This window comes from Pyxicephalus adspersus, chromosome W, assembly GCF_032062135.1.
Source record: "Pyxicephalus adspersus chromosome W, UCB_Pads_2.0, whole genome shotgun sequence".
Taxonomy (NCBI): domain Eukaryota; kingdom Metazoa; phylum Chordata; class Amphibia; order Anura; family Pyxicephalidae; genus Pyxicephalus; species Pyxicephalus adspersus.
In genome coordinates this window covers 11,285,322-11,307,196 of record NC_092870.1, presented here as the reverse complement: position 1 = coordinate 11,307,196, position 21,875 = coordinate 11,285,322, and the positions used below count along the sequence as shown (strand labels likewise).

At 39.1% G+C, this 21,875-nt stretch overlaps 1 protein-coding gene across 5 annotated transcripts in view; it reads left to right on the top strand.

The window, feature by feature from the left end:
• Positions 1-20,111, top strand: part of LOC140342797 (protein FAM50A-B-like) — a 36,827-nt gene extending 16,716 nt beyond the window's left edge. Inside the window, exons 10-13 of one of the 5 annotated variants that reach the window (XR_011923155.1) lie at positions 2,254-2,281; positions 7,322-7,370; positions 18,529-18,599; positions 18,884-18,950. Coding sequence is in view for 3 of the 5 variants with exons in the window: in XM_072429144.1 (XP_072285245.1) it covers positions 7,322-7,370; positions 18,529-18,599; positions 18,884-18,994; positions 19,963-19,971 (240 nt within the window). In the remaining 2 variants the exon portion in view is untranslated. Of the gene's footprint in view, positions 1-1,036; positions 6,092-7,321; positions 7,371-18,528; positions 18,600-18,883; positions 18,995-19,962 lie in introns of those variants that run through there. The other 4 variants (XM_072429144.1, XR_011923154.1, XM_072429145.1 and 1 more) reach the window with 4 other exon arrangements.
• The last annotated feature ends 1,764 nt before the right edge of the window (positions 20,112-21,875 follow it).

Sequence of the window (21,875 nt, the reverse complement as noted above, 5' to 3'; positions counted from 1 at the left end):
CTGTATAGGTCCCAATAGAGATGTCAAGTATATAGTGCGGGGATCCCCACAACATTGAGTTAGGATGTGCAAGGGCAAGCCAAAATTTCTTTATCTCCGTCTATCTGTTGCAAGCCCATAAAGTGGTCAATGAGGCAATCTAACAACGATGTGAAGCTGAAAAATATTTATAAAAATCTGGTACTCCTAAACCTCCCTATTTTTTTATGAACATAATACAGATTTGGGAAGACGGTGATAATCCCAAATGATGTCCTGCTGGTCCCTGCCGGTCCTCGGGACATGTCTTCTTTCTCCGATCTCCAGCCGGCGACTGCAGAGACAATCTCCAGGGTTTCCCTGTGCGGGAAATTCAAAATATTTTGTATTGGATTCAATACAAAATAGCTGTATTGAGTCCAATACAAAGAAATCTTTATAGAATTCTATAAATATTATGCTACTGTATAGGTAATGTATATTGCGTTTTTTTTTTTAAGGTTTATTATTGAATGTAATAAATTTATTAAATATTGGACATATTTCGGTGAGTTATGCCTAAGAATTATAGGCCTACAATGTAAAATACATTTTCATGCAAAAAAGTAATGCTTTTTGCGTGGAAATACGGACAGAATTATAGAACGGTAGGGGGGTTAAGTACTTCAGCTTGAATGTGCCACAAGGCTGTGCGTGGTACATTACCCGGTAAGGTTTCAAAAAGATAGAGCAGTTTTGGTAGAACGGACATTTTTATAAGGGCAATACGCCCAAAGAAAGATCTACGGAGACTGCGCCATTTGGTCTGAAGTGATTTATTATCCTGGAATAGTTGTGGATAGTTCGCTTTATAAAGCGATTGGTATGAGGGGGGGTCAACTGGACCCCCAAATATTTAATGTGTGTCAATGTGACAAAGCAGTTGTTCGATATATGTCTTGTAATATAAATACGGCCCTCTGTCAGGACGAGGTGCTTTATTGGAAGGTAAGGATTTAATTGTTGGCTCTATTTCTTGGTGGTGTAATTGGGCTTTTTTGACCATTTCTTTCTCTAGCGGGAAATAGAGCACTTTGCAAGATGGGTATGGGATTGTAACGACCGACCCCCAGCCCTTTGGGATTCATGAACTTTAAAGTATAGGTCAGTATAATTATCTCCAAATATCTGTGCTATAATTCAGGATCATATTGGAGAGTACCTAACTGAGCCCTTTACTGTAGGGGGGACCGCAGAAGCTACTCCTTCTCTAAGCTGACAAGCCATCAGAGTATCCGCTTTATTCCCTTTTCATAAAAACTGTGACGCAGGTATATTATAACCTTTTCAATGTGAACAAGATCTATATCTTAATTTTGTTGCGTACATCAACGATTTTATAAAGAAGTATGACAGTGGGGAAAACCTGCATAGATCGTTCTAAATCCCTGAGGTCAATTGAAAAATAAAATTGTGCTTCCTTGCTCCGTTTAAGTCTAAAGGACTCTTTAATAAAGTGTCCCCTTATCACAGCCTTATGGGTCTGTGCCACTGAGCCTAGAATATCCATAAAGTACCTCTGAATTTCTCTCTGAATAGCCTGTTTAGTAGGACCATACTTCAAAAGATAATTGTTTATTCTCCAATGACATTTGCGCGGGGGGGTATATTGCCCATTTTCACTGTACAAATAATAGGGGCATGGTGCAACCATGAAATCACACCTATATCTGAGGAAACAGTTGCCTTAAGAGCCGTCAGTCTGGCAAAAAAATAGTCTAAACTAATGTGTTTTATAAGGTATAGAGTAGAAAGTATAGTCGCTCTGCCGGATGCTTAATCCTCCAGACATCATACAGGGCATTATTATGCATCAGTTTACCAAAGCGCCCTGAAAGGCGAGCAGTAGGGGCTGGTGTATAGATGGATCAGAAGAAAGGCGGTCTTGCATGGGTGTATGCGTGAGAATAAAATCCCCTGCCATAAAACATATTGCTGTGGGAAGGAGGCCAATTGCATAAGTACCAAGTCCAAAAAAGAAAGTTGGGCAGTGTTAGGGACGTAGACATTACATAATGTCACTGTCACATTACACTGGGGAATAAATTTGTTGTTGACTTCAATGTTTTTTTTTTTTTTTCTCTACCGCTTACATTAATGCTAATACTGTAGCGTAGATTTATATAGGCTATTCATTTACACGCAGGACAGTGTGGTCAGAGGTTGCGCGCTGCTCTACATAGTAAATAAGCAAAATTTATTTTTCTACCTACATACGTATTTCCTTTCTTTCAGATCATGTCTGGCTCTGCTGTCTCTCGTCGTAAGTGCCTAAACACCCCTGATTCATTATGTTATATCTGTGGCAGTTTCACCATTCCCAGTCAAAGGGCAAACATAAGCACATTTGTAGAGCAAGCATATTTGGCATATTTCAAAGTTAAACTTGGTGATCAAGGTAAGTCTTGGGCCCCTTATAAGGTGTGCAAACAGTGTGTTGAGGGTTCAAGGATGTGGACCTAGGGAACACATAAGATGCCATTTGGTATACCTATGGTTTGGCGAAAGCCAGAACATCATTTCAGTTACTTTTGTATAGTGAAAACTTCAGGATATAGCAAGAAAAATAAATGTAACAGAGTATACTAGTCTACTATACTATCGACTTTACGCCCAGTGGCTCATTCAGATGAAATCCCAGTGCCAGTTTCGTTACACTACCCTCTCTTGAAGAACATGATTATGGTGATGAACTAGGTGACAACAACGATGAAGAGTTTGAAATTGAAGAGGACTGTTCGTAAGGGATTTTATCAGCATGAGTTGAGTGATTTGGGACTATGGAAGAAGGCTTCAGAACTCCTAGCATAAAGACTGCGTGAGAAAAACTTATATGAAAAAGGAACAAAGGTATCGCACTTTCGAACCAGAGAAATTGCATTTCTGCAGTACTTGGAGAACTGACGGGCTTTGTGTATTGCCTTAACATACTGTTGGGTCCATAAATATTTGGACAGAGAATTTTTTTTTTTTTAATTTTGGTACTGTAAATGACCACAAATAATTTTAAATGAAAACTCAGATGCAGTTGAACTGCAGACTTTCAGCTTTAATTCAGTGGGTTGAACAAAAAGATTGCATAAAAATGTGAGGAACTAAAGCCTTTTTTTTTACACAATCACTTCATTTCAGGGGCTCAAAAGTAATTGGACAATTGACTCAAAGGCTATTTCATGGGTTGGTTTGAGCAATTCCTTTGTTATGTCATTAACAATTAAGCAGGTACAAGGCCTGGAGTTGATTTAAGGGGGGGAAGGGGGTGCTTGTGTGTGGAAGATTTTGCTGTGAACAAACATGTGGTCAAAGGAGCTCTCCATGCAGGTGAAACAAGCCATCCTTAGGATGCAAAAACCGAAAAAACCTATCCGAGAAATTGCTACAATATTAGGACTGCATGAAAGTAAATAAAGAGGGTGTACTGCAAGGTGCAAGCCATTCATAGGCCTCAAGAATAGAAAGGCTAGATTGGACTCAAATGATGCTCAAAAACATCTATAAAAGCCAGCACAGTAATGGAAAAACATTCTTTGGACAGATGAAACCAAGATCAACCTTTACCAGAATGATGGCAAGAAAAAAGAATGGAGAAGGCGTGGAAGAGCTCATGATGCAAAGCATACCACATCATCTGTAAAACATGGTGAAGGCAGTGTGATGACTTGGGCGTGCATTTCTGCCATGGCACTGGGACACTAGTGTTTATCGATGATGTGACACAGGACAGAAGCAGCCAAATGAATTCCGAGGTGTTCTGAGACATATGGTCTGCTCAAATCCAGCTAAATGCAGTCATATTGATTTGAAGGGCGTTTCATAATACAGATGGACAATGACCCAAAACACACAGCCAAAGAAGTGGAATGTTCTTGAATGGCCAAGTCAGTCACCTGATCTGAACCCAATTGAGCATGCATTTCACTTGAAGACTAAACTTCAGACAGAAAGGCTCACAAACAAACCGCAACTGAAAGTCGCTGCAGTAAAGGCCTGGCAAAGGGGTTTCAACCAAGTATTAGAAATGAACATTTTATTTCATCTTTTTAATTTGTCCAATTACTTTTGAGCCCCTGAAATGAAATGAAGTGATTGTGTTAAAGGCTTTAGTTCCTCACATTTTATGAACTCTTTTTGTTCAGCCCACTGAGTTAAAGCTGAAAGTCTGCAGTTAAACTGCATCGAAGTGGTTTCATTTAAAATTGTGGTAATGTACAGAACCAAATTTAGAAAAAAAGTTCTCTGTCCAAATCTTTATGGACCTAACTTTACCTGGTTTAATGGAGTAATTCCAATCTATAACTCAACTGAATGGTGACTATATATCGATAGCTCAAAGCGGAGCTTAAAGTGTGTCCTCCTTCACAATGGCAATATATTTGGGTCAGTCCCAATTGGCCATTAAGTTTCTCTTTGTAATGAATATGCAGACATCAAGAGATTCATTGAGTTGTTGCAATATCACCAACATAATTGGGCCATCTGTGTTGACCTTTAAAATGGTATGCTTATGGTCTGCAACGTGGATACACCAAGTATACCTGTTATCTGTGCATGTGGGACAGCAGAGCTCGTGAGAGGCATTGGGTGGAATGGAACTGGCCTCCAGGATCTGCCCTAAAACCAGGGGATCCAAAAATTCAGCATGAGCCACTTGTTGATAGAATATTATATTCCCACCTCTGCGCATGAAACTGGGTCTGATTAAGCAGTTCGTTAAAGCTTTGCCAATTGAAGGAGGAGACTGTTTCAAGTACCTCATTTTGGCATTTCCTAGCCTGTCATTTGAAAAAATAAAGGCTGGTGTGTTTGATGGTCCACAGATACGGCAGCTCATCAAAGATGAACATTTCATCAGGACAATGTCAGATGTCGAAAAGAATGCTTGGTTATCATTCAAAGCCATTGTCAATGACTTTCTTGGAAAATAATTACACAGAAATTGTCCAGAAACTCTTGGAGAGCTACAAAATGCTTGGTTGCAATATGAGCATCAAGGTGCATAGCCATCTTCCAAGTCAGAGTAACAATAAATCCTTTGTATGAACAAAAGAATGTTAAACCGTACATTCAAGTTATTTCATTATTTTCATTGTATGTAAAATTTGTATGTTTTTTGACAAAAATGAAGGGTACCCTGTATCGTAAAAACTGGATGTGATAGCAGAAAACTGGGGTCATTTCTGGATTTACCACCCAAAAATTAGTAAAAAAAACAAATGCAAGATTTAATTTAACAAAAAATGCTTTCCCCAGTGTTATCCAATGTACCTTGTAATATAATGTACCTGCTAATGCCAGGCGGCGTTTGGCATTAGAGTTGAGCCCCTTAACATTTAATGAAACTAATCTAGTCCATAATAAATTAGGTAAAGGACAAGTAAATGGTAAACACTTAACTCAATTGCCACCCCAAGAACTGCTGTAGCAAAGTACATGAGCCCATCAGACTTGAGCCCCAGTGAGATAGACTTAAGAGAAGGTAGGAAGAGATAAACGCAGAAAACAAAAGACCGCAAACAAAACAAAAATATAAAACCTAGAACAATCTGACCTGAGTCAGAGGAGCTCTCCTCCACGTCTACTAGCCCAGCCAGGATGTGTACACCCTGTGGCCAGAAAAAACCTGATGAGAAAGAGGACCCCTGAGGCAACATGTTCCACATCCCACCAAAGTAATACTAGAACAAGTAAAACCCTATCCCACCCCCGATCCACACAACCATTAATTGGTGACTGCCTAAAGCCGCGCTTACTCTTATACCATGAGGGCATCCTGATGCCCGCACAGATCTGTAATAGGGAAACCAACTTCATAAATTTTAACATTCATCCAGAGGAAAGAAAATCCTGTGCAAGTAGAAGAAACCAATTAGCTATGTATCATAAAAAATTCAAACTAAATCAGACGCATATCTACTCTCCTGCCCATATTGTATGTAAGGAGCTAGGATAAACATATCCAATAGGGCTTATGAAAAATAGGAGAAGGCCTAAACCAACCATTTTTCTGAAAAGCAGAAAAAAAAATCAGTTTCCCGACAATCCAAAAGGATTAGCACTAACATCATATCAGCAGGACCGGCTCAGATCTCTCCTCCACTCTAGCAGGCAAACATGGTAATAAAACCATACATGCATTTTTTACTTTACCAACCAGCATATCCAAAGAAAAAAAAAAGAAAGATTAATACCCTTTCAGAAAAATGAACAGAATGGAAAACCCCAGCGATACATACGGTTGGGTCCATAAATATTTGGACGTACAAAATGCAAGAGGGAGGGAGGGCGCTGGGTAGATGTCGCAGACATGGGAGCTGAGACGCCGGATGTCTTCACCTGAGTATTGACATTGATGGCGATCATCTAACAAATGTTGAGCTTAACATGTTCAGTGAGCTGTCCCTGACCTTGGATGCAGAATCCTTATTAGAAGACTGGCGTGGTGGCAGCGGTGTCATTAAACTAGATCCTGTCTGTGTAGGGGGAACATGAGTCCCCTGCCGAGCTGACATCCACAGGCGAATCAGCAGTGACATGATCATCCAATGAGGCCTCACTCCCTTTAGAGGAGTCCCTGCGGAGGTGCCTGGGAGTACGTAGATAATCCCCTTCAGAGAAGGACAGCTCTGGCTGAAGGGAGAGGTGGGGAATCCAAGGGCTCCGAGAGAGGAGAGTGTGCTGGTGTAGTAGCAGTGATCTGTCTCTCACCACGTGCATCAGGGGAGTTGGACGCCATCCTGAGCCTTGAGCCTCCCACCAGTGTTCGCAGCAAAAAGGCTCGGGATTTAGTGTTTAGAAGCCGGTGAGGGTGCCATCTGGGACCCCACACCCTTAGGGTCTCTGTCTGCGTTAGTTCCCCATTATGTGCAAGTTAAGTGATTAACACACATCCATTCAGTGAGATGCTGAAGCCACGCCCCCAAGCCATTTTTATAAAATGCCAGAGAGTAAATTCTTCTGCTGGATTCTGATCTGGTCATCTGAAGAGATTTCTGTTCTAAGTCTGAATATGGCCTTTATAAGGACTTTCACTCTGCATGTTCAATTGATTTTGAAAAATATTTTATAATATAAATAATGTAACTAGAAGAGTTAGAACAATACAAGGTGGGCAGGAACATGACTAGAAGCTGTAACAGGTAGATCTCACAGCTGCAGTGCCCCAAGAGACCCATGCATTCTGTGGGTGATGCAATTTACAAAGCTCGGTCTGTAATTACAATGAAATATTTGCGATGATGGAGTGTCTGAGACACAAACCTGCTTGTATTTAATCAGCCTAATTCACATTCTGTCTACCCTCCAGCATCACAGCTTTTATGATTTCATCGTGACAAAAGCCAGAGGCAAAAGTGGTGAGTAAATGACACTTTATTAAGATTTGGATGTACTGTAAAAATCCAAACAAGCTGGTTTGTTATTGTGTTCTTTGCTATGCTCATTTCAATGGTCAACAAACGGAATAAAAAGATCTTTACAATACAAAGACGGCTTAATCACAACGCGTTTCGCCGTTTGGCTTCATCAGGGGTTGCTTGTGTGCCGTTCTGCAGAACTGTTTTTCAAAAATACAAACATATTCGCATTTATAATTATCTGCTAAATATGAGTGATGAACAAATAATGACAATATATAATGTATCATATATGCAATTGTATATACTAAAGGTTTGGTTTTTCTAGCTTAAACATATAAGTTATGTTCAGAACACAAACCGTCATTATGGACAGTATGTGATAACGGTTGTATTAAGCGTAGTTGTAAGATTTGATGTTTAAGATTTGAAAAAATCCATTATATGATATCAAAATAGATTGGAAGAAGTAAAATAAAACTCAAACTTTCAATATTAAATATTGGTATTTAATATGTGTCAAAAGTGAACTTACTGGTACCCTCTGATGATAGTTAGACAGGGAAGCTTTGCTGATTTCATTAATTCCGACTATAGTTCTGAAATAGATATTGCGTCATTAATATTTGTAAGTTATTCTTGAAGTTACATAGTAGGTTAGGTTGAAGAAAAAAAAATAAAAAGTCCATCAAGTTCAAACACTAGGGAAATAAACATATCCCAAATATAAAACCCTGGAGGACATAGTTGGTCCAGAGGAGAAAAACCCCTGGTACAATTTGCTTCAACAGGTGGAAAAAAAGGTCTTCCTGATTCCATGAGGCAATCGGATGTTCCCTGGATCAACGGTCACTGTTATTTTTCTTTAAAGCCTTAATGCCCAGTTATTTTCTGTGCTTCTAAAAAAGCATCCAGCGCCGATTCCACATTTTCACAGACCTTACAGTGAAGAATCCCTTCCTTATCCGGAGCTTAAACTTCTTTTCCTCCAGACGCAAAGAGCGCCCTCTTGTTCTTTGTAATGATCTCAAAGTTGATCAAGTTGAAACAAATTAAAAGTGTAGGTGAATTTAAATGTTCAGATTTAAAGCTTACCTTCTTCAAGTGGCAGAAATATTGTGCAGAGCTTGTAACAGAATAGGGTTGTGATGTATTGCAGAGCGTGCCGCTAAGCTGAAGCCGGTGTTCAAGCCGCCTTATAAGGGCATAGAGATGGCGTCTTCCGGTATTCAAGGCGCATGTGCAGGACAGATGAGTTCCGCACATGCGCCCTGGCGAGTGTGAAGCCAGCAATCCCCTCCCCGGCCCATCCTACATGGGTAAATGAACCGCCCAAATTGCAACGAGGGGCGGCTCACCAGCCTGTTGATTAAATCCTTGGCTGATGGGGGACAGATATCCCAGCCACGTGCGACAATGTATTGCCCCGTGCAGCAAGACACTAAGGCGCCCTTATTTGGGCGCTGGGTCCCCCGCTACCCACGGAGGGTGGGCAGAGGGAGGAGAGGACACCACTGTGGGAGGGATTAGCGGTGGTTGTGATTGAGAGGGGGGGGAGGGGTTGTGATGGGAAGGATTGAATGAAATGTGAGTAGGATCTATGGTGTCTGTAGTGGGAGGAGGTATGAAAATGTTTTTACGTAATAGAGTGTGTGTGTGAAAAAAAAGGGGAGGGCAGGGGAGTTATTTTAGGAACAGAAGGCCCTAGTGTAAAAGATGAGCATGAATGTAAGGGTCCGTATTGTATTGCATATAGGTAGCTTCTACCAAAGAATAGGTAATTACATAAATACATTATATTACATATAAGGTGCATTAACAGTTGCAAAAAGGTTTATGAATGTCAATACCAGAAATGCAACAGTGAAGTTTGTAAGTGTTGTTAACTGTATCAGTATCATGTAGGAATAAGTACCGTTACAGCCTTAATGGTGATCAATGCTGATTCCAAGCAATTGATTACATCCATAACCGTTATACATTTTTTGTTATCTAGGGATAGGTACATAATTTCAATGAATTATGACAAAGTTTTTAAAATTATGATGATTATACTTATGCAAAGCACCACATTTACAGGTGATTAGGTAGATAACTCCTTGTGTGTTGCAGTCAGTATAATTCTTTGGTCGATGTATCTGACCATTTGGTAACAGTATGTATCTGACCATTTGGTTAGAGTATGCCAAGTGCTTCGTATATCCATGGACATTGTGAACATATCCATGGGCAATGTCCATGGATATACGAAGCACTTGGCATACTCTTACCAAATGGTAAGATACATCGACCACCAAAGAATTATATTGACTGCAGGACACAAGGCGTTATCTACTTAATCACCTGTAAATGTGGCACATGTATGAACATGTTTATACAATCACCAACGGCAAGATCACGACACCTATAAGTTACCACATAGCCACAAAACATAACTTTGACTCCCCAGCCATAAGCTTCTATGGCTTAGAAACAGCACCCCAAAATCCTAGAGGAGGAGGCCTGGATACCAAACTCCTCCAAATAGAGTGCAAATGGATTGTGAACCTAAAAGCAACCGAACCTCCTGGACTTAACGACATGTTAAGTTACAAACCTTTTCTTTTCTCTTAAGCAACTTTCTAGGCACATAAGACACTATAATTCTGTGCTTCCGTGCATAAATACCCTTGGTAATTATCACAACTTATTGACAGAATGTATCTTTATATGGTACTTATAATTTATTGATATTATTAATGTTCTCATATGTAAATGGTAAGACCATATATAAATATAATCAATTTTCAAAACTTTGCCATAATTACTTGAAACTACAGTTAGGTCCATAAATATTTGGACAGATAACATATTTTCTAATTTTGGTTCTGTACATTACCACAATTAATTTTAAGTGAAAAAACTCTGATGCAGTTGAACTGCAGACTTTCAGCTTTAATTCAGTGGGATGAACAAAAAGATTGCATACAATGTGAGCAACTAAAGCCTTTTTTTTTTTTTTTTTTTTTTTTTTTTTTTTTTTGTTCAACCCACTGAAATAAAGCTGAAAGTCTGCAGTTCAACTGCATCTGAGTTGTTTCATTTAAAAGTAATTGTGGTAATGTACAGAACCAAAACTAGAAAAAAACTTGTCTGTCCAAATATTTATGGACCTAACTGTATGTACTTATGAACTGAAATTGTGTCATATAGGAATAACTGTTATGAATGTAATCAATTGCTTGGAATCAGCATTGATCACCATTAAGGCTGTAACTGTACTTATTCCTACATGATACAGTTAACAATGCTTGCAAGCTTTCACCGTTGTTATTAATGCTCACAAATGGTATATACCCTCTAGTATATGAAACGGTTGTATCATTGTAAATGGATAAGAAATATACCTTTTATTACACGTAGATGTATATCAATATATCTTTAACCATTACCGATTATGGCTGTCCTGTTCTCGCAAATATGTACACCACTCTACTAGTCAATAAATTGAGACTTGTGTGAAAGTCTGTAGCTTTATTAACCGGACGTAGAAATGGGTAAACTAAAGAAATGAACAAACGCTGTAAGAAGATTACCTAGGATGATCATGAAACGTACATTGCTTAAGGAATACAATCTGGTAGCATATAACAATAACTGTAGCCCCTAGCACATATAACTAACGCATACTTTCCAACATCTGCTGCAACACAGTAAACAGTTTTAAATAAACCTTGGTTAATCTTTTACCGGCAATGCCTTCATAAGAGCACACGCTAGGCAGCTGCTTCTTTCATGAGGCTAGGGAAAATGTCAGCTCCTATCTTCTTCTTCCCATGAGTCTCTGCTGAAAGCTGGAAATTACATCACAGAACTACTATAGCTTAATAATGGTAAATAGCCACTAGATGGCACAGTGGACCTAAATATGAGCATTCCTACCTAATTATTAATGACTTACAGCTCTGACCAATGCAACTTATGTGTCCAGATGACAGTACAATGGCTATATTTCTCCAATATGGTTTGTTACCCCCTATCTATTATACTAATTGCATTTCTGATATTGACATTCAGAAACTTTTTTGCAAGAAGCTACCTATATGCAGTAGGATAATGGATCCTTATATTCATGCCCATTTATTACACTGGGGCCTTCTGTCCCTAAAATAATCCCCCTCCCCTTTTTTTATATACACACACACACACACACACACACACACACACACACACACACACACTATTACAAAAAAAATATTTACATAACTCCTCCCACCACAAACACCATAGATCTGTAACATACATGCTACTCAATATTTTATTTAATCCTTTCAATCACAACCCTTCCCCACCTCTCCCTTCCTCTCATTCACAACCACCACTGATACCTCCCACATTGGTGTCCTCTCCTACCTCTGCCCACCCTCCGTGGGTAGTGGGGGACCCAGCTCCCAAATAAGGACGCCTTAGTACCCTGCGCCGCGCGGGACGATACATCGCCACACGTGGTTGGGATATCTGTCCCGTCAGCCAAGGATTCAATCCACGGGCTGGTGAGCGGCCCCTCGTTGCAATTGGGGGCGGTTCATTTACCCACGTAGGATGGGCAGGGCAGGTGAGGGCATTCCTGGCTTCACACCCATCTCCTTACCCTTATAAGGCGGGAGATGGTTTAACACCGGCTTCTGCTTAGCTGCACGCTCTGCAATACACCGCAACCCTATTTTGCTACATGCTCTGCAGAATATTCCTGCCACTTTATTAAGGTAAGCTTTAAATCTACACCACATATACTTTGTTTCAACTTGATCAATTTCAAGAATAATTTACAAATATAAATGATACAATGGCCCTAATTCATCAAGCAGAATCGGATGATCGCTCGCGCATTCGTATTCGCGATCCGAAATCGTACGCCGTCGCGCTATTCAGCAACTGAAAAAGCTCGCGGCCGGAGCCGCGCATCTCCGGCAGCTTTACACTGGCGTATATAGCAACATAATTGCTATTATCTCACCAGTGACAGCTTAACAGATCCTCCTTAATCGCACAGCTGAAATCTAATCGCCTTAATTGGCAGATTCGCAACCCCTATTGCTCATTATTATCAAGCCAGGAATCCGGCTGGCAGTTAGGAGGCGAGTGTACGAGCGCACTTGACTCCAGAGCGCAGATTTTATTGATGAATCAGGGCCAATATCTATATTTTATCTATTTTAGAAGTATAGTCGAAATTAATGAAATCAGCAAAGCTTCCCTGTCGATCAGAGGGTACCAGCAAGTTCACTTTTGACACACATTAATACCAATTTAATATTGAAAGTTTGAGTTTTCTTTTACTTAATTTTATTTCATCCAATCTATTTTGTTATTTCATATAATTGATTTTTTTTGTATCAACATCAAATCTTACAACTATACATATAACTACGCTAAATACAATCATCACATACTGTCCATAATGACTGTGTTCTGAACATAACATATATATGTTTACGCTATGACATTGTAATAGGATATCTATAAAACCATACCTTTTAGTATATATAATTACATATGATATTTTATATATTGTCATTATTTGTTTATTATTTCGCTCATATTTAGCATATATTAATAATTATAAATGCAAATATGTTTGTATTTTTAAAAAACAGTTCTGCAGAACGACACACACGTATACCCTGATGAAGCCAAACTGCGAAACGCGTTGTGATTAAGCCGTGCTCTCTCTGAACCAGTTTTAGTAATATGTCTACTGTAAGGTTCACAAATACCCCATGATGTCAATGGGATAAACCCAAAAATGTGAAAGCCCTTGGCTGTATAATTTTGTTCATTGTGTTTAGTTTGAAAAAGAGATAAACATTTTTTTTTTCTCCATATGTGATGATAAATACACATTTGTTTTGCCGCAAAGAAACCCGTCTGTCTTCTATTTTTTTGCATTCATTGTTGTATAATTGCTAAAGGGGTGGCTATAATTAATCATTTAAACAGTAGAAAAGCCTTTACCCTTTACTCCTAATGATATATTGCCTTAATGAAGTTTATATGTTCTCTCTGTGTTTATGTGAGTTTCCTCCCACATCCAGAAAACATACTGGTAGATTAATTGGCTTCCCACCAAAGTTGTTTTAAAACTGTGTTGTGGGTATTGGACTATGAGTATTGTGGGGACATTAATATTGTTCAGTATTTGTAGAGCGCTTATTTATTACACTGGGGAACAATTTTAAACCAATTTTTTGTTGACTTCAATTTTTAAGCTTATTTACACTAAAATAGGTATGCTAATTCTGAAGTGCAGTTAGTTTTCTTCTATCACGTCAGTTTTTTTTCTCCACTTATATTAACCTCCCTAGCCGTAATCCCGAGTGTGACTCGGGGTGGAAAAAAACTTGCAGAAAGCGGTAACCCCGAGTCACACTCTGAGTAACTCGAAGCCCCTCTTACCTGTGCCTAGCGCTCCAGAGGCGATCGGACAATCCCGCTGTCATGTTGGGGGGGGGTGGCCTGGTGGGAAATTTAAAAGCAGATTACTTGGTAATCTGCTTTTAAATGCCGCCCAGGTCCCGGCCACGCAGCTGTTCGCATCCGCAGTTAGATGTGATGCACCATGCAGGATTTCTGCATGGTGCATCACATCTAACTGCAGATGCAATCACCAATAGTAAATTCCGGGGGGTGATCCCAGCGGAGATTTCCCGCTGGCATCACCCCCGTAATTTACTATAGCTGCTCGGATCACCCGGAGGCTGTGAGCGTCCAGCTTAGTTGGTGGTTTCAGTGGAGTGAGCAGGGCGGGGACATCCCCATCGCATCACCCGGCAAAATGTGACATCTGGGTGATGCGGTGGAGTAATAGTAATCTGCTTTTAAATTTCCCGCCCCCAGAAACCATGGAACCTGCTTTTAATTTTTTTTTTTTTTTTACAGTAAAATACACATCAAAATAAAAATTTAAAAACACATTTTAGTGCACCAAGCATCATTTCCCAGTGCCCTGATTTACATTCTGCCCACTATAAGCCCCGATTATGATCTGACCTTTTGATGGCTTATAAATCACTTCCTGAATGTATCATTTCATCACTTTGTCTTTCACCTTGATTGTTCCTGACTGATTGCTGGAGACCACATGGCATCCAAAAGGCATCTCGCCGGCGCAAGCGCTGTTATGGAGGGATTTGAAAGCAGCAATAGCGATTTTTAGTCCCTTGTGGAATCAAGCGATAGTGATTCACCAGGAATTTGTCATTAGACAGCGAAAGTGAACTGAGCGACGATTCTGAACCTGAGGTCAGTACTGTGCGCACATGGTGTCCTATTGACCAGGCAGCACCACCAAGATTTCCATTCACCGGCGCACCTAGGATGAAAATTGAGGCTGAAAAATGCGACGACCCCCTGGCATACCTGAAGTTGTTTTTGACCGATGAAGTTATCGAAAAAAAATGTTGCTGAGACAAAGGGGTAAGCCGCTCTTGTGTTTGCTTTTTTTAACTTTTTTTTAATTTTTTGCTAATTTTTTTTTTTTTTTTTTTTTATGCAAACATATATGCTGCTCTGTGTTTGCTAAGATATTACCTGCAACCTTCATACTATAACTTAACATATTCTAAAATGCCTTTTTTATTTTGTTTTATGCAGGTACGCTGGACAACAACAAGGTGCTCCACACCTGAGGTTTGCAAGAAGCAGAAAATGGGAACCTGTGACCAAGGATGACATTTGGCTGTTTTTGGGCCGTTCTGGTACACACAAAACGTGGGAAAGAAGTGATGAAGCCACAGGTGGTGATTGACTACAATAACACCATGGGAGGTGTGGACAGAGCTGACCAAGCCATGACATTCTACCCAGCGATGAGGAAACGGCAAAGGAAGTACTACAAGAAGATTTTTAGGCATCTAGTTGAGCAGTGCCTATGGAATGCCTACATTCTGTACAAAAAAAATTAGTCAGAGGCCTGTGAATCATTCAGACTTCATTTTGCAAGTTTCCGAATCCATAGTCAAGAACCACCAAACACCATCAGTGGCTTCGAATAGACCTGGACGTCGTGCTTCCACCGCTGTCAACCCAGTCGTCACCAGTCGTCACTTCATTGAATACATCCCACCATCCCAGAAAAAGGCGGCACCTACAAGGATGTGCGTGGCTTGCTGCTCAAAGACGGATGACAGAGGAAGGAAGAAACGCAAAGATGTCTATTATTACGGGATGTCTACTAAAACTGTAAGTATTTTTTCTAAAATCTGCATTCAATTTATATTATTATTTATCAATAATATTGCACCTTTGTTTAGAAAATTTCAGTGAGAAATTTTTGATAAAATATTTTTTTTTTTTTTTTTTGATAAATTACATTGTTGTGGTCTATTATTTTATTTTTTTAATTATGTATTATATTAATTTATTATAATTATTATACCCCAGAGTTAATCCTAAGAATTACAGGCCCACAATATAAACAGGATCACTTTTTTCATCAAAAAGCTGACAGAATTAGAACACTAGGGGGGGGGTAAATGCGATTACTGTAGCTTGGATTTGTATAGCCTATTCATTTACACGCAAGACAGGGTGGTACACGCGTCAGATCATGTCGTAAGTGCCTAAACAACCCTGATTCATTTTGTTATATCTGTGGCAGTTTCACCATTCCCAGTCAAAGGGCGAACATCAGCACATTTGTAGAGCAAGCCTATTTTGCATATTTCAAAGTTAAACTTGGTGATCAAGGTAAGTCGTGGGCCCCTCATAAGGTGTGCAAACAGTGTGTTGAGGGTTTACGGATGTTGACAAAGGGAACACGTGATAGGATGCCATATGGTATACCTATTGTTTGGCAAGAGCCAGGAGATCATTTCAGTGACTGTTACTTTTGTATAGTGAAAACATCAAGATATAACAAGAAAAAAAAAACATCGGCTATACGCCCAGTGGCTCATTCAGATGAAATCCTAGTGCCGGTTTTTGTTACACTACCCTCTCTTGAAGAACATGAAGAACATGATTATGGTGATGAACTAGGTGACAACAATGATAAAGAGTTTAAAATTGAAGAGGACTCTGTTCCTAAGGGATTTGATCAGCATGAGTTGAGTGATTTGGCACGTGGTTTGAGACTGTCGAAGAAGGCTTCAGAACTCCTAGCATCAAGATGCGTGAGAAACACTTACTTGAAAAAGGAACTAAGGTATTGTACTTTCGAACCAGAGAAATTGCATTTCTGCAGTACTTTAGAACTGACTGTGGCTTTGTGTATTGCCATAACATACCTTGTTTAATGGAGGAATTGGGAATTCCAATCTATAACTCAACTGAATGGTGACTATTCATCAATAGCTCAAAGTGGAGCTTAAAGTGTGTCCTCCTTCCCAATGGGGCAATATATTTGGGTCAGTCCCAATTGGCCATTCAGTTTCTCTTTGTGAAGAATATGCAGACATCAAGAGTCATTGAGTTGTTGCAATATCACCAACACCATTGGGTCATCAGTGTTGTCCATAAAATGTTATGCTTCCTTCTTGGTCAGCAACCCGGATACACCAAGTATCCCTATTATCTGTGCATGTGGAACAGCAGAGTTTGTGAAAGGCATTGGGTGGAAATGACTTGGCCTCCAAGATCTCCCCTAAAACCAGGTGAAACAAAAATTGTACATGAGCCACTTATTGATAGAAAGATTATATTCCTGCCTCTGCACATTAAACTGGGTCTGATGAAGCAGTTCGTTAAAGCTTTGCCAACTGAAGGAGACTGTTTCGATTACCTCATTTTGGCATTTCCTAGCCGGTCATTTGAAAAAATTAAAGGCCAGTGTGTTTGATGGTCCACATATTCTTCAGCTCATCAAAGATGAACATTTCATCAGGACAATGTCAGAACTCGAAAAGAATGCTTAGTTATCATTCAAAGCCATTGTCAGGGTCTTTCTTGGAAACACACGAGCAAATATTTACACAGAAATTGTCCAGAAACTCTTGGAGAGATACAAAATGCTTGGTTGCAATATGAGCATAAAGGTGCATTTTCTGCATAGCCATCTTTCTAACTTCCCGGAAAACCTTGGTGCAGTCAGTGATGAGCAAGGTGAACGGTTCCACTAAGATTTCAAGGTCATGGAAGGATTCGATTGACTATTGTTGGAGCATCCGGCGGGATTCTCCTAACACTGAACACTCCAGGAAAAGCTATAAGCGTAAATTTTTACCTTAAGCGCTTACTGATTTATTTTTCAAATGTTTTACTGTAAAAAAAAAAAAAAAAAAAAGTCAGCAATAATAAATCCTCTGTATGAACAAAAAAAATTAAATAAACAGTACTTTTAAGTTATTTCATTGTATGTAAAATTTGTATTTTTTTGACAAAAATGGAGGGTACCCTGTATCGTAAAAACTGGATGTGATAGCAAAAATAAAAACTGGGGTCATTTCCGAATTCACCACTCAAAAATTAGTAAAAACCAAGTGTAAGATCTAACTCCACAAAGAATGTGTTCCCCAGTGTTATGCATTGCTTTACAAAGTCCATAGTCATATCTCTAGCTTTTTTTTTTTTTTTTTTTAATATAAGGCCAATTTAAAGGGGAGCCCAAATAATCAAACTGCATTTTTTTGTGGGAGGAAACCCACAAAAACACAGGGATAACATACAAACGCCCATGCAGATAGTGCTCTGGCCGAGATTTATAGTAAGTGAGGTTGAAGAAAAAAAGAAAAAAAAAATAAGACATAAGTCCATCCATCAAGTTCAACCACTAGGGAAATAAACATATCCCACACCTGGGACCTAGCACTGCCAGGCAAGATTGCTAACCACTGAACCACCATGGTGCCCTACATTATTTTGGTATTTCCTTGGCACTATATAATTACATGGTAGTAATAATGAAGTGTGTTTTATTTAGAATGTTATAACAATGTAGGTATCCATCCCTTTGGAAACAAAAACATTTGTTGGTGGCTTTATGACCAAGAAAAAGCATACAGCAGATGTAGTTCTCTGGCGGATACACATATGCTGCGCATAGCTACCAGATCACCCAACTGATTATTTCCTTGTTGGCATTACATGCTTGTGCCATAAGTTTGCTCCAGCTTTATCGAATTTCTGTGGAATAAGAGTGGTGTTTCCTTCTGTGGGGAAAGTAAAATCTCTCCTTTTACAGGTCCTCTGTTTAACTTTGATGTACATGAAGATGTGCGCCTGCTAAGTGACGCCACTGTAGAAAAAGATGAGGTAAGGATGCGGTATGTTCTTTCTGGAACTCTGATACTATCTCTTACAAGTGGGACAACCTTTTTTTTCAATTAGTTCTGGATATAGTGATTGGGTTATTTGTGCAGCTTCTATAGCTGTTAGAGCCCCTGTTAGGAATATTTACACTCCCTTTTTGTCCCAGGCTGCCACAAGGATGGAAATAAAGGAGGGGGGGTGATCCCTATTATGCACCTTAACAATATAACCTGACCCCCAATTATTATTGAGCCCTGCAACATTTTTGGTTCAATTGTATTTTGTAGTCTCACGCTGGAAAGGTGGTTCTGCGGAGCTGGTATGAAAAAAACAAACACATATTCCCCGCTAGCAGGTGGGAGCCATACGACCCAGAGAAGAAGTGGGACAAATACACAGTAAGTGTGCTGAACATTTCGGGATCAATGTATTTGTATTCTGACATGAACAGTTTTACCCACAGACATCAGATCCATTTAGTCATTCATACTTTAGTGATTGGTTAATAGCTGAAAACTGGAATCTGGTAATTGTGGTAAAATAATTTTTAAAACAATTCTGACCTAAAAAGTTTCAAAAGTAAGCAAAAGTTTTGATACTGAGACACCTGCTACAGGAATGCACATTTCGAGCAGATATTTGGCATGTGTTTAGTGATAAAGATCTCGCTACTTTGGGTCAGTTGAATGGGGTATGCTTTTGAGCCAAATGTACACAAAACACATAAAGAAAAACCTATCTCATACTCTTGTAAGCTTCAGATAAAAAAAACAAAAAAAAAAAAAAACGGTAACTCCCCTACTTACTAGAGCTGACACCTGGGCCATGATACATAAAAAACAGAGAATACACAGTAAAAAAACCATAATTTTCAACTAAAGGAAAAACAACTAATTGCAAATCAATAAAAACATAATACTGTGTTAAACCCTTCAACATATACCTCCCCTCTACTGATGCAACATCCACAAGTTCCCTCCTTTATGCGGACATTGATTTTCAAACTTTTTCTTAATACAGTAACCCTCTTGATCTGCTAGGGTGATGTAACTCCTGAGCATAGAATTAATTCATCCTGGCACCAAGATGTGCTAAGAATGTACACTGTATCAGTGGAATGATTTAAAAGCACCCTGGGCTGTGTGGATGGTGACAGTGGGACAAGGGAGGAACAAGAGATCTTCTTCTTTCCTACTGCCCAGGGCTCTGTGTATTTTGTGAACCACACAAGTGGTGATTGGGAAGTAGGGATCACCGCAGAAATAAGGAATCATTTCTGTAGGACTAAGCTTGATAGGTACATATATATAATAAATACATTGCTCTATATACCAGGTTCTCATTGAAATGTATGTTCTCTCTATAGATTCGGTGATCAGAATTTGGTCAGTTTTTCCTTTGACACAACTTAGGCGGAGCCTGCGAGGAGAAGAGCATTTATGTAATATTCGATCTTGTATATAATATTCTTTCTTTTTTGTATGTATTATCCACAGAATAAATGTGTTCCATTTACTAGAAGTTTGTATCTTTTATCATTTTAGTATTTTTGTATGATTTTGCCAGTAACGTTTTATTAGACCAGCTATTTACCCAAGGAGGACAGCCATGGCTTGCTTCTGTGATTACATCATTTGGCTGAAGCCTCTTTCATTGCTGCCTGCACAGTAAGCCTTCAGTATTTTGCTGGAAATGTGACCTAAATTTAAGGTCACTTAGCCTTATAGAAGACTATAAAGGCTCACTAAGCAGGCAAGTGAATAAAACCTGAATCCTTTGACCGTGTTTTAACTAACCCCTTCACTTTGCCAATGAATTATATTTTCTACAAATTGGACAGTAATAGTGATTTAGTAGGACTGCCATTGTTTCTATAGGCATGGCTGCATCACCTTGTGAGGTGTAAGAACTACTTGACAAACACAAACATTTGCAACTTGTTCACACAGATAGTTGCATTGTGATGTGCTTGCTGCATATGCATATTAATCAACCTCTAGGCATTTTCTGGGCTTTTAGCAGACATCTGAAAAATGTTTTTTTTTTTTTGTTTTTTTTTTTTAAGCTTGAATTTGTTTGGAAGTTGATTGAGGTTCTTTATCCACCATTTGAACAATTACACTGGTAAACATTTTCTTCCCAAACAGATTTAGGGCATTTTAGGTTATGTTAGATGCACAGATTCCAAATATGGTATTGCTTTTGCTAGATTGGCTCTAGTTTTTGAAACCATGACCTCGGTAATCACCTCATAGAAAACGATGAGGCTCATGAAACATGAAAATTAAGCAAAATTAAACCAGATATGCCTATGTATACAAAATTAAATTTTTGAAATACTTAAATGCTAATATATTCTATATTTACAGAACTAATCACAAAGAAGTCATTAACAAACTCACTTTGTATGATTTCCTTTTATGCTGATGATCAGGACAATCACATTGAAGGCTCCAGCAGTAGTCTGCCATCATGTGTCTATCCCATCTGATACCTTTCTTCCATCACCTTTATATCTTGATGGAACCTCTCCCCTTGTTCCTCACTGAAATCGCCAAGGTTTTCTGGAAATTTTTACAAATGGCTATGGAGATGGAGTGTGCCTTTATGCTCATAGTAGCACTCAAATTTTTAAAGTTTGAGCAAGTTTTGTATCAGTTCTTCATAATTTTGTGCTTTATAGTTTCCCAGGAAGTAATTGACCACCATGACATAGCTGTGCCAGGCAGAAGCTTCAGTATCAGTCATGTAACTTGTGAAATTTGAATCATTGTTCAGTTTCCGAATCTGAGGTCCATCAAAGATTCCTGCTTTTAATTTTTCAGTACTCAATCCAGGGAAGACTCTACAAATGTATTTGAAGCAATCATCGTCCTTGTTCAGAGCTCTAACATAAAGATGGGATTCATTAATCCCATTTTTATGTGTAGTGGAGGGAGAATTATTTTTTTCTTTGTCAATCGTTGGCTCGTTAATGGTGATTGCTGCACCTTTTTTCATATTTTCCGTTGGAGGCTTTTTTTTTACAGTGATCCTACTTTGCTCTACTATCCCACAAGCAGATGAAACATGGGTACTTTGTGTATCCACTTTGCTGTCCAAGTAGGAAGTTCACCATTTTTAAAACAACACATATGGACCATTGGTGTTCATGATAGCAAAGCTTTTGTAGGACCATTTGAATTTTTTCGTAATCAAGTTTTGTTGAGTGACCAATTAGAATTGATGCATAGCAGTTGCCATTATGCAGTAAAAAAGATTTACATGAAAAGCCGCCAG